This window comes from Solanum pennellii, chromosome 9 (genome assembly GCF_001406875.1).
Source record: "Solanum pennellii chromosome 9, SPENNV200".
In the NCBI taxonomy this organism is placed as follows: domain Eukaryota; kingdom Viridiplantae; phylum Streptophyta; class Magnoliopsida; order Solanales; family Solanaceae; genus Solanum; species Solanum pennellii.
Window position 1 is genome coordinate 39,939,328 of NC_028645.1, and position 13,757 is coordinate 39,953,084.

General features: G+C 38.1%; 1 protein-coding gene across 1 annotated transcript; it reads right to left on the reverse strand.

Annotated features, from left to right (window-relative positions):
- Window positions 1–11,473: 11,473 nt before the first annotated feature.
- LOC114074031 lies at window positions 11,474–13,357 on the reverse strand. The gene is made up of 4 exons (XM_027911953.1): window positions 13,178–13,357; window positions 12,712–12,930; window positions 12,421–12,562; window positions 11,474–11,760 (listed from the first exon to the last, which is right to left on the reverse strand). Exons 1-4 carry the CDS (start codon window positions 13,355–13,357, stop codon window positions 11,474–11,476), a joined length of 828 nt encoding a protein of 275 aa, XP_027767754.1.
- Between the last annotated feature and the right edge of the window lie 400 nt (window positions 13,358–13,757).

Consider the following 13,757-nt stretch of genomic DNA (forward strand, 5'->3'; position numbering starts at 1 on the left):
AAAACGCCCCTTAAATTACTAAGCAGAAATCCGACCCAGCCTGAGATTTACGCAGCCTGTGACGGCCCGTCGCGCCTGCGACGGTCCGTCCTACTTCTCCGTCACAGAGTTCAGAGACTCAATTCCACTAAAGGGTCTGTGACGGTCCGTCGTGCCCACGACGGTCCATCCTGCCATGTCGTCACGAAGTTCAGAGAGTCGATTTCAGTACCCAAATTTCAGAATTCTAAGTGTTTTGGAACGAGACCCCCTCGACGACCCGTCGTGCCCATGACGGTCCGTCCTGGGTTCCGTCGACTCAGACAGTTTTTCCAGAACAAAATCTGCTGCTCAAAATGACTAAACAGGTCGTTACAGTTAGTTTATATATTTTTACTATTATCTCTATTTCTATTCATCAATTAATCATTTTCAAGATTTATCGAACAAAAAAAATTTAAAAAATTGTTGAAATTGTTGAATTTAAGGTTATTATATTTATAAGAGAATTTTTTTGCATTATTTATATAATTTTAAATAATTTTCCTATGTTTTGTTAATCAATCACTCATTTTCTGGATAACCTATCACATCTGGGGAGCACCCCCTAGACGTAACCGACGTCGTCGTCCGCGGAGAGGACTAAGACTAGCCTCTTAGCATTCATCATTACATTCATAGGTTAAAATGCAAAACATTAACTTTTGTTCTATATCTATCATGAGGTGTACATAGACCTCTCCCATACACATAATATATTCATATCGAGTATACATACACCCTTTGTATAAGAAGATTGCATAGTCTTTTAATTTTATGGCACACACATATATATAAGTTATAACATAGTCTTAAAATGAATGTCTCATCCCATAACCATCTAAAAAAGAGTATAACAATTGGGCATAGCCCCGTACATCAACAATAAAAGCCACATATAGGCTATAGAATCTCTAGTAATCAAACGAAAGGAAATGAACAAACTGTTTTTAAGACTAATCAACATCCAATTCTAGAATGTGGCATTGTCCTCAAAGTAGTGAGGAACCTATCCAACTTGGAGAATGAGAATCCAAGTCTTCCTTCAAAATTCATCCTGAACTGTTCAATTACCGAAACCTAAGATGTTGGGGGAAAAGGGAGAAATGTGGTTAGCACATGACTTGTACTAGGTATAGAACCATATGCACACACAACATAAAAATCTTGCTAAAAAGGGACATTTCATTAAAGTATGCAAATTTACTTTGAAAAAGCCTTATGCACATTCAAGAACCAATACGATTCAATAGTACATACTCATTTAGTCAAGACCATGTACATCACAAGACCAACAATGCTAAGTCTAGTCAAGTCAACATACATATCAACATAATTGAGCACATAACCAATACAACTTTATCATCATGCTATAATATCAACAAGCATGTATAAGAGTTCATTACATCATAATCAAAGCAAGACCATTACTCATAAACCCTCATTAAGCCCACTAGTCCAATTACTAAGCAAAGCCATATAACCTTAATCAATCAAGTAAACCTAACAACAACCAAAAACAATGTCCAACTTCACATAGCTTATCATTAAGAGTACATAACTTCATACTTTAGCACTAGAGACTAAACACATGTTCATAAGTGAAACCAACATCACTTAGTTTCATTAACATGTAAGATCATCATATGCATATCATTTACATTTATAGAATATAAATATATAAGAACATCCTTCTAAGACTTCACTCAAGGATAACTAGTGCAATGTATAGGCAGAGTCCCATACCCCTACCTAGACTAAGCTAAACCCCTTAGGTCATACTAGTTAGAGTTCACACTTCATTACTTAATTTTACCTTTTGGGAACGTCTTGCCTTAACCGACATAGACCACGTGTGCTAATGTGGAAGCTGGTTTCATGGAACCCTACACAGAAAAAAGGTGGACTACTTGCCAAGGTAGTTAAAAAACATGAACATAGCATCTATGTGGATCCACTAGCTAGTATTTTTATGGGGTCAACATAATTCAAGAACTAGGAGATGCTGTTGGGACCCTCTTTATGCTACATGCATTATAGTCTCCAACCTCATGAGTACATTAGTTATCCTACCTTCCCTAAGTGGGAAGGGACACTCCTCACTGTAGATCACTCGGTGCTAAGCTAGAGTCCCTTTTGAAATGTCTTTGAGTCTTTTTTAAACATCATTAGTTAGTTTAGGTCATTGGGTCTATCCCTTATATAGTAATAGTCATAGCTCAATAAGAATTGCTTGAATATTTTCGCTTCATTACAATTCATACATGTGAGGTTAGCACATTTATATAATCACATCATGATATGGAACATTGGTAAGTTATCACCATCTTTATAACACCTACATCTTAGCCAACAAATCACAAACCATAGTTCAAGACATTCCAATTCAACATCATACCAACCCAAATCAATCTTAACATAAGGTATACTTCAATATGACTTCATCACTAAACACAAGTAAATCATGATTGAAGTAAGAAGTTGAGATCACGAGACTTACCCCAATCTCCTTCATAAGTCGTCATCCACGGTTTTACCATAACAAATCAATTCCACCCAACAATAGATGTAACAACATTATACTTAGTAATCTATACAATACTAAGCTAATTGTGTCATCAACATCTCAATCAAATTCAATTTATAAATTCTTCAAGAATTAGGTCTTATCCCAACAATACATGTCCCTAGGCAGTCCATAGATTGAATAGGATAGTTACAACAATCAACACATTAATAATTAAACTTCAATTCGTAATAAGAACAATGATTTGGGGGAATTGGGGAAAGGACATGATCTACATAAAATTCCCACAATTAACATCAATTATACAATAACCTACACTATATTTATCATTTGAAATCATAATTCAACACAATCAATAATCAATTTAAACTTTAGAAGAAAACCATTTGAAGAAAAAACCCTTAGAATTTGGGTGATTGAAATTCAACTTTGAGAGGAACTCTTGGGGAAAGGTATCACAAGAGTGAAGAACCCATACCTTAATGAAGCTTTGCCCATTAAAATTGAGTGAAAATCTTGGATACTTGGTCTTCTTCCTCAAGCTTCTTTTTCTTCAATGGAGGATGAATAGAGAGAGGAAGTAGAGAGAAGTGACAGCAATTTGAGTTTCAATTTCAGTTTGTGTTTTGGAGTGGGAAATTGAATGAATATTGACCAATAGTCAATATATAGTCCACCTCCAAAATACCCAAACTACCCCTCATTAAGTTGGACTTCCACAATTGAAGTCCAACTTGACTTCACTATGAAGCTTCCGTCCATCACCACGCCCCACTTTACGGTATGTGAAGTGCACAACGGACCATGGTGGAGGACGTGGGTTGGAGAGGTGGTAGCTCCTCCAAAGATCCCCCCTCCATTTTTTGCTCCAAGGGAGGACCACAAAGCACCTTGCTCCCTTCCGTGAGTTGCACCACTACGCGTCAAGTGGCTAGTGGTTCGCTTAGGCAGTACCTCCACAATGCCTCACCAAATTCTCCTCATTTGGCTAAGGCACTCTCACGACCCAACCATTCCTTCCGTCAAATGCACGACAAGTTGTGAAGTGACTCATTGTACCTTGGACAGTGGCTAAGTCGTAAGACCTCCATTCCCCCATGGCCAAGTAACATTCACGATCTGCCCACCTTCGCCTTGGTCATGACCACGAGCCGTGGCCATTCTCGTGAAGGGTGAGGCAGTAGCCTCCCTTCTTGGGAAGCCTTGGCCTCTTGGCTTTGTCTTGCCCTTGAAGGTTGGCACTCCTCACTTGGCCTTGCTTCCTTAAGCCCCCCATTGGCACCTAAGTTCATCACTTTCACCTCATCACGGTTAATCCTTATTTACATCCTTAAAACCATCAAGGCACTACAGTAGTCCAAGCAACAAATTTACCAGACGTCGTGGACGTCCCTTGACGTTTTTAAGTGAAACATCTTATAAATGATTTATATTCATTATTTTCAACCAAATTACAGTGTTTGAAATCTTAGGCACTCATGTGAGGCTCTACATTAGGCTTTAGACTTTCGGAGTATTATACTATCCCCCCTTAGAAACATTCGTCCCCGAATGACACTAAAATCTTTTGAAAGGAAAGGATAGACCCTCAATTGTATATTAATAGCGAATTATACACATATATGTTTTCTATAGAGTGCAATTATACAAACTTTTCTATAACATACAAATATGAATTTTGTGTTTTGATATATGTGAATGTTTCCCTTTTCCTAATAAGTTTCATTCTAAGGCATGCTTATTAAATGTAACAATGCACATATTTCAATATTTTTAATCAAGACAACTTCAAATAAACTCATAATTTTCACTATAAATAGGAATAACTAATCTTAGTTATCAAATAGATGAGGGTAAAGAGACTTCATGTTGGCCTCGGCCTCCCATGTTGCACCCTCAATTAGGTGGTTCTTCCATAACACCTTTAAGGAAACCACCTCCTTGTTCCTTAACTTCTTTACTTGTCTATCAAGGATTTCAACCAGAACCTTCTCATAGTAGATGTTCTCTTCCACAGCTAGACCTTCAATAGGAAGAATGGACTCGAGATCACCGATACACTTTTTAAGCATGGAAACATGAAACACCGGATGAACCGAAACCAATTCACTAGGTAAACTCAACTCATATTCCACCTTACCAATCTTTTGCAAAATTTCATAAGGACCCACATAAAGAGGACTCTACTTCCCTTTCTTTCCAAATCTCACCACCCCTTTCATAGGAGAAATTTCTAGATACACTTTATCACCTTCTTAAAACTCTAATTCTCTTCTCTTATGGTTGGCGTAAGACTTTTGCTGGCTATTGGCTGTTTTCAACTGGTTCCTTATGATATGAAATTTTTCCAAAGTATTATAAATAAATTCGGGACCCAAAAGTGAAGACTTGCCCAGTTGAAACCATCCAATTGGAGATCTACATTTCCTATCATACAAGGCTTTAAAGCCCTCTCCGCCGTTACGGAGTTCTTCTGCTCTAATCTCCGAAATAGAAGGTCAGCTGACTTAGTCACTTCACTCGGGAAAGAACAAAGAAAGGGCAATCAATTGTTTAAGCTGTCAATAATATCTTTAAATTAGTAATTTGACTGCGGAAAGGCATAAGGAGCCATAGATATAGATGAATGGTAACTATTGTTGTTAGAAAACTTGACCAAAAGCAAGTGTTCATACAAGCTCTAAGCATATCCTCAAGGGTTTGAATAGTATGCTACGCTTGACCATCCGTGTTGGGATGAAAAGTGGTGCTTAACTTCACCTTGGTACCCAACCCTTTTTGAAATGACCTCGAAAATCGAGATGTGAATTGTGCACCCCTATCCGATATGATGGATAACGTAATACCATGGCGATACACAATCTCATCTTTGAAGATCCTTGCATAATCCTCCGTCGAGTAAGAGGACTTGACTGGAATAAAATGAGTGGACTTGGTCAACCTATCCACCACCACCCTATAGAGTCATGTTTCTTTTGAGTCCGAGGTAAACCTATCACGAAAATCCATATTAATGTCTTCCTACTTCAAAATAGGAAATTGGATTTCTTGAAGTAAACCACCTAGCTTTTGTTGTTCGGCTTTCACTTGTTGGCATTTGGACATTTTGCAACAAATTCCGCTATATCTCTTTTTAAGCTTTCCCACCAAAAACACTTCTCAAAGATCATGATACATCTCTGTTGAACCCAGATAAATGGAGTAACGGGACCCATGAGCTTCCTCAACAATCCGATTCCTCAAGCCATCTACATTGGGAACACACAACCTTACTTGATACCTCAAGACACCATCCCCCCCTTAGGAGAATGACTCATTAAGCTTACCTATAACCAACTCTTTCAACTCCATCAATGATTGATCAAGGTGTTGTTTGTACTTCACCTTAACCACCAAAGACGATTCGGAGTTATGATGGACCATAAAACTACCATTTGGAGCATCTTCCAATAAAACACCCAAACAAGCCAACCTATGAACATCTTTCACTAGGTCTTTCTTGGATTCTTCTACAGGAGACACTACCAATGGTCATACGAAAAAAAGCATCTGAAACCACATTGGCCTTGCTGGGGTGGCAGAGAACATTCATCTCGTAATCTTTCAACAATTCCAACCATCTTATTTGTCGGAGATTCAACTCCTTTTGAATAAACACATATTGAAGACTCTTGTGGTTGGTACACACATCGATACATAGTAGTAACCCAACACATAGATAACCCAAGCAATACTTGTGCAATGTTAAAGATAGAACCCCATAATCCTATCCAATCCTAAATATCACATTAAGCAACCCATTTCATACTTACAACATATGCTCATAATTCATCATAACATGATTAATACATGAATAATACTCATAGTTAATCAACATAATCATAATCATATTCATAATCATAAAAGAACATTAGTAGAACCATCCCTTAGGATCCCACATGTGCAATGAGTAAGAGAAGTCTCATACATTAGTAGAACCATCCCTTAGGATCCCACATGTGCAATAAGTAAGAGAAGTCTCATACCCTCCCTAACCCTATGTAGTAGCCTTCAAGACAACCCTAGTAAGAGGTAACATACTTAACTTGATCATTTACTTTTTATTTTAGGGAAAGAAGTGCCATAAAAGACATGAGACCATGTGAGCTAAATGGAATCCGATGTTCTACTCCCACACCGAAAAGAGAGGGTTAATACTTGCCTAAGGTGTACCATTCTTACGTATATATCTAGTTAGATCCACTAACCTAGAGTCCTGTGTGGGCACATAGTTAAGGGTCAAGGAGATTGTTGCTAGAAACCTTGACTTACTTACGTGGAGGTTTCCATCTTGTGAGACAACACATAACTTGAGAATCCGGACTTACTAACCTGAGCAAACCCATGTGGGAGGCCGGACTTTCTAAACGTGAGACCTCTATCTCATTTACATGTCCTTTTGATACTAGGCAATTATTCCCATTATTAATCATATTATATCATCATAGAAGTTCACATTAGTTTCTTCTTGTCTCGTATATAAACATCATATCATATCTAGCTCATAGGTGATCACAAGTGAGAACAATCCTTTCACTTTTGACTCCACTTCATAAGTGAGTAAACCTTTCACTTAACACTTTATTAGAATCATGAGAAACTAATTTCAATTATATAATCATCATACCATAACATACTTGCACAATTCATAATGAATTCAATAGTCTACGGTTAGGGATGAGGAATATTTAGCATCAACATCAGAACCACACATTAGACCTAGAAGCATTACTATCTAAGTAACTCATTTTTCATAATTGAGTCCAAGAAGAACCAATCAACATAACACATTGCCCTTCCAAGAACCATCATACTTCCATTACAAAGAATACATAGTCAATTACATAAACAAGGCAAATTCTAGAAGAAATTACATAATTAACAACAACATAGTCAATCTACATATACATAATCTTCAGAATTCACCATATCAATTCAAGGTTTTCATGAAATTGGGGGAAAGACACCGTTCTAGGCAAATATCCATAGGAAATAATCAATTAACCATCAATATATACTTAGACAACATAAAATTATCAAAATTTATCACAATTGATTCATAATTTTGATTTTCAAAGAAGACCCCATGTGTTGAAGAAAAACTTAGATTTGGACATTTAGAAACCATCTTTTGGAGGGACCTCTTGGGGAAAATAATCCCAAGAGTGAAAGAAACCGTACCTTATAGATGATAAAGACACGAAATTGGGTTGGAAACTTGAAGGCTTGATCTTCTTCTTGAAGCTCTAATGATTTTCAATGGAGGTTTAGAGGAAGAGAGAATTTGAGAGAGATGTGGGTAATTTTTTATTTTGAGTTTTCACACATAATTTGGGTTTTCAAATTGACCTAAAACTGACTCCAAGACTTTATATAGTCACCCATTAAATTACTCAAAATACCGCTCACTTAAATTGGTCTTTTTGTGAAGTAAAAATGCTTAAAATATGACTTTTACGAACCTGAGACTTTGCTGCGCGTCGCAGTGGACTTTGTGTAGGACCTGCTACACGAGGAAATTTTTCAATCCCTTTTTTATGGCCGCACGTTGCGCAGCAGTCTCAAAATCGTGGTTGCACGCAGGCTGCTTTTGTAGCCTGTTTTCCCATGTTCGGGTCCTCCGCAAGGACCCTTCTGGTTGTCCTTGGGGTGTCGTGTCTTGACTTTTCGACCCTCTATACTATATTTTACCTATCTAAAATATTTTTCATGTTTTTGACTTAATATTACCCTTACAAACCTTCACCAAACATAGGGACGTAAACTAGTTAAATTTAGCTAGTTTTCGGACATCAAGGCCTTTCTTTTATGTTATGGCTCCAATACTTCTTAAACAAATCATTTACATTATTTTAGGTCTAAAATAGTCATTACATAACATATAATGCTCTAGTATAGGTCATGGAACATCAGGGGTGTGTCAATACTCCCCTCTTATGAACATTCGTCTCCGAATGACACTCTAGACCCTTATAGAAGAAGAAGAAGAAGAGACTCAGGACTAGCTGCTCAACCAACAACGACAAATATATAAAATGAGTCACCACTCATTGGAGGAATCATTCACTCCTTTCAACATATAATCGTAGCAAAAACACATAGGAACTTAATCCACAACATGCCATATGCATAAACTCAACTTCTTTTCATATCATATAAGAAGTAACTACCTTCTCCGTTCCAATATGAGCTCAATGTGAACATCAAAGTTGTCATGCTGGTATCTTGTCAAGACAACATCAATTATGCTTAATACAACTTCCATGAATACTTATACCACACCACACATATCAAGTGAAAGCCAACCATAAGAAACATATTTCATGTAAAGAAAAACAACTCAACTTAGACATGAATTTCTACTATACTATGCACATACTTAGAACAAAGATGATAAGGTCAAATTTGTTCATAATAGTCATATAAGGAAAATAATAACCTCAATCTTGGCTAGAAGTAAGGGAAGAATATGAGGATAGCGGGACTTCATATCAGCCACGACTTCCCATGTTGCTCCCTCAATAAGGTTGTTCCTCCATAGAACTTTTACGGAGGCGATCTCCTTATTCCTCATTTTCGTAACTTGGCGATCAAAAATCTCAATCGGGATCTCTTCATTATAAAGGTCCTCCTTTACCCCTAAACGTTCTAGAAGAAGAATGGAAATTGAATCACCTATACACTTCTTCAGCATAGAAACATGGAACACCGGATGAATCATGTCCAACTCATATGGCAACTTCAACTCATAGGAACACTGCCAAGTCGCTTCAAAATTTCATACGGGCCCGTATAATGAGGATAAGCTTCCCTTCTTTCCAAACCTCATTACCCCTTTCATGGGTGAAATTTTAAAATACACCCAATATCCTACTTCGTATTCAGGGTCCCTCTTTCTATTGTCGACATATGATTTTTGCTGACTTTGAGCAATTTTCAGTCTATCTCTTATAACCTGAACCTTCTCGAGAACTTCATAAACCAAGTCGGGACCAAGTAGATCAAACTCACCTACCTCATACCACCCAATCGGGGATGTAAATCTTCTCCCATTAAGTGCCTTGAAGGGTGCCATAGAGATAGTCGAATGATAACTATTGTTGTAGGAAAACTCTATCATTGGTAGGTGGTCATCCCAATTACCCTTGAAGTCAATGACACATGCCCTCAGCATATCTTCAAGATTTTAAATAGTGCACTCCTCTTGACCATCCGTATTGGGGTGAAAAGCGGTACTAAGCTTCACTTTCGTACAAATGCCAGTTTGGAAAGCTTTCCGAAAATTGGAGTTAAATTGAGTACCTCTATCTGATATGATGGACTACGGGGCTCCCTGTAACTTCACTACCTCTTTGATGTAAAATTTGGCATAATCTTCTGCCGAATATGTGAGTTTGATGGGAAGAAAGTGGGAGGACTTGGTTAGCCTATCCACAATGACCCATATTGAGTCATGTTGTCTTCTAGTATGAGGCAACCCTATTACGAAGTCCATGTTAATATCCTCCAATTTCTATGTAGGAATATGTATATTTGAGTCAAGCCACCCGGCCTTTGATGTTTCACTTCAACTTGTTGGCAGTTTGGAAACTTAACAAAAAATTTTGTTATGTCCCTATTCTTACAATTCCACCAATAAATTTCTCGTATGTCGCAGTACATCTTTGTCGCACCGGATGGATGTAATACCGGGAGCCATGTGCTTCTTCCATGATCAATTTCTTTAAGCCATCCACATCCGGTTCACACAACCTTCCTTGGTGCCTAAGCACCCCATATTCTCCTTGAGACAAAGACTAATTAGACTTACTAAGGACCGTTTCCTTCAACTCCATCAATAGAGGGTCAAGGTGTTGCTTGGATTTCACCCACACTACTAAAGATGACTCGAAGTTGTGGCGAACCACGAAATAACCCTTTGGAGAGTCTTCTAGTCGAACCCCAAAATGAGCCAATCAATGTACCTCTTTCGCTAAATCATTCTAATCCTCAACCATATGATCCAAACTACGCATGGACACTTGGCTTAGTGTATCCGCAACGACATTAGTCTTCCCGGGATGGTAAAGGACGCTGATATCATAATTCTTTAAAAGTTCTAAACATCTTCTTTGGCGTATATTCATTTTTTTTTGAGTAAATACATATTGTATACTCTTGTAATCGGTGAACACATAAACATGTACCCCATAGAGATAATGTCTGCAAATTTACAAGGCAAATACCACGGACGCAAGATCATGGTCATAAATTGGGTAATTGTTTTCATGTGACTTGAGTTTCCTAGAGGTATACACTATGTATTTCCCATGTTGCATGATAACACATCTAAGATCCACTCGGGAGGCATCAAAATAAACCACAAACCCTTCGGTACCCTCCGATAAGGTCAATACTGGAGTAGAGGTGAGTCTATCTTTGAATAATTGGAAACTCTTTTCACATGATTCCGATAATTCGAATTTGGAATTGTTTCAGCTTAAGGCCATTAATGGAGATGCGATAGACGAGAATCCCTCAATAAACCTCCTATAGTAATCGGCCAACTGTTGAAAACTTCGGATGTTGCTAGGACTCAAAGGTCTAGGACAACATTTGACTACTTTCGTATTCCTTGGTCAACCTCTGCTCCTTCATTAGAGACAATGTGACCAAGAAAGGCAACCGATATCAACCAAAACTCACACTTGTTAAACTTAGAAAAAATTTGGTTATCCTTGAGAACTTGCAAAACTATGCTCAAGTGTCTCATATGGGCATTCTCACTCCTAGAGTATATGAAAATTTCATCAATGAAGACAATCACAAAAAAGTCAAGTTACTTTCAAAAAACTCGATTTATAAGGTCCATGAATGCCACCAGAGCATTTATTAGACCAAATGATATCACTAGGAGTTCAAAGTGACCATATCTTTTTCAGAATGCCATTTCAAAATATCAGCCTCCCTCACTCTAAGTTCATGATAACCCGACCTCAAGTCAATCTTTGGAGAGTAACTCGCTCCTTGGAGTTGATCAAACAAGACATAAACCTTAGGGAGCTGGTACTTGTTCTTTATAGTGACTTTGTTATATTCACGGTAGTCGATACACATTCTCAAAGACCCATCCTTTTTCTTCAAAAACAATCCCGGGGAACCCCATGGAGATATGCTTGGTTGACTAAAACCCTTATCTAGAAAATCCTTGAGTTTAACCTTTAAATCTTTCAACTCACCGGGACCATCCGATAAGGAGAAACTTAAAAAAGTTGTGTATCTGGCAATAAATCTATGCCAAAGTCAATCTCCTATTCAGGTGGAATTCTGGGAAGATCATTGGGAAATACCTCTAGAAATTCCCTCACTACAGGTACCGACTCTATGGGAGGGACTTTGGATTAAAGATCCTAAGTCTCACTATGTGGTAAAGACAACCCTTTACAATTAACTTGCAAGATTTTAGACACAAAATGATCTTACCCCTAGGATTCGAGTTTCCTCCCTTCCATTGAAAAAAGGGTTCTTTTGGGAATTGAAATTTCACTACCCTTGTCCTACAATTTATAGAGTTAAAGCAATGACATAACCAATCTATACCCAATATAATATCAAAATCTATCATGTAAAGTTCTATCAAGTCAACTAATGTAACATTATTGGGAAAGGAAATAGGAAAACCTTTATATACTCTATTAACCACCACGAAATCACACACCGGGGTAGGAACTGAAAAAGGTTCGTCTAACATGTTGGGTAATATGTCAAGCTTCATGGATACAAGAGGGGTCACAAATGATAATGTAGCTCCATGATCCAACAAAGCATATACAGAAAGGAAAATAATTGTAACATACCGGTAACCACGTCCAGTGAGCTTTCTTGATCACCTTGGGATTGAAGAACATAAAAGTTATTCTTCTTAGGAGCATCCTTTTTGGAGCAATTGCTTGAGATTGAGTATTTTCCCTTCCCTGAGTCTTCATCAAAGGGCAATCTCTGTTCATGTGACCACTCTTTCCACAACCATAGCAATTACACGTGCCGACTAGGCACTTACCATCATGTTCTCTGCCATATTTTGAACAAAGAGTCTTCTAAACATAAGAACTACCACGTTTCCCCTCTTGGGGGTTGGGAGTAGACACCTTAATCTTTTTGACCCTTGGAGAATTAGGAGGGCCTTGGTTGGAAAACCTCTTTTTCGACCTTTGTTTGTCATGCCCCTTAAATTTGGTCTGGGAAGAATTTCCATCTTCGGTTCTTGCCTTCATCAAGTCCCTACCAACTTGCTTAAGCTTTATCTTGTCAATTTGTTCGGCATGAACCATGAGAAGAGAGATATTCATGCTAAGAATCAGCATAGCCTACATTCAGTAACCACAAGGTCGGAAATCCCCATAACAAATATGTTCATCTTAGCTCTAGAATCCGCAACAATGGTAGGAGCATGCTTTGATAGTTGAGTGAACATGATGCTATACTCCATCACGCTCTTACCCCCTGACGAATGTTGATGAATTTTTGCATTTTCCTCTCCCTTAGTTCCAAGGGAATGAACATATAAAGGAAAGTCGTTTTGACAGCTCCCCGAGTAATCTAGCCTTCTATAACCGGACTCTCATCCTTCCATTGCTCATACCAAACTTGAGCCACATCTTTAAGTTGATAGGCGGATACTTCCGCCTTTTCTTGAGAAGAAACACCCATATAATCAAGAACTTTGAACACTTCATCAATAAACCCTTGTGGGTCCTCCTCCACCTTAGTACCATAAAAATTAGGGGGATTCATCCTTGTAAAATCCCTAATCTCTGAAGCGATAGTGTTAGCATTGGGGTTCACTTACACCCTTGTTTCCCTAGCAACTTGGGTAGCCAAAATTTGAGTCAAGCTATGAATAGCCAACCTCATCTCAACATTAGACATAGCCCCTTCTTCAATAGGAACTTGAGTGTTTTTAGGGGGAACAACCTCATTCAAGTTCTCATCTCCGGCCCTTCGAGCATTGTTCCTCGTTGTATTCATTGCCTATAAGCACAATAAAAGATTAGAAGAAAGGACTTGATAAAGTTAAGACTCTTAGGCACGACTAAGGAATAACAAGAGAAATGAAAGTTCCTAAGCATCACATAGTCTCATTCATAAGCATGGCACGCTACAAAATTATGAATAAGAACCTACATAGAAGTGG

What these genes read in the sequence shown, in the direction of transcription:
- LOC114074031 (XM_027911953.1), bottom strand. Translation starts at nt 13,357, where the DNA reads ATGAATCCCCCTAATTTTTATGGTACTAAGGTGGAGGAGGACCCACAA. An exon ending in AATGGAAGGATGAGAGTCCG is followed by an intron (nt 12,931 to 13,177) that starts GTTATAGAAGGC and finishes TACTGAATGTAG; the next exon opens with GCTATGCTGATTCTTAGCAT. An exon ending in CTCACTGGACGTGGTTACCG is followed by an intron (nt 11,761 to 12,420) that starts GTATGTTACAAT and finishes AGGATTTTCTAG; the next exon opens with ATAAGGGTTTTAGTCAACCA.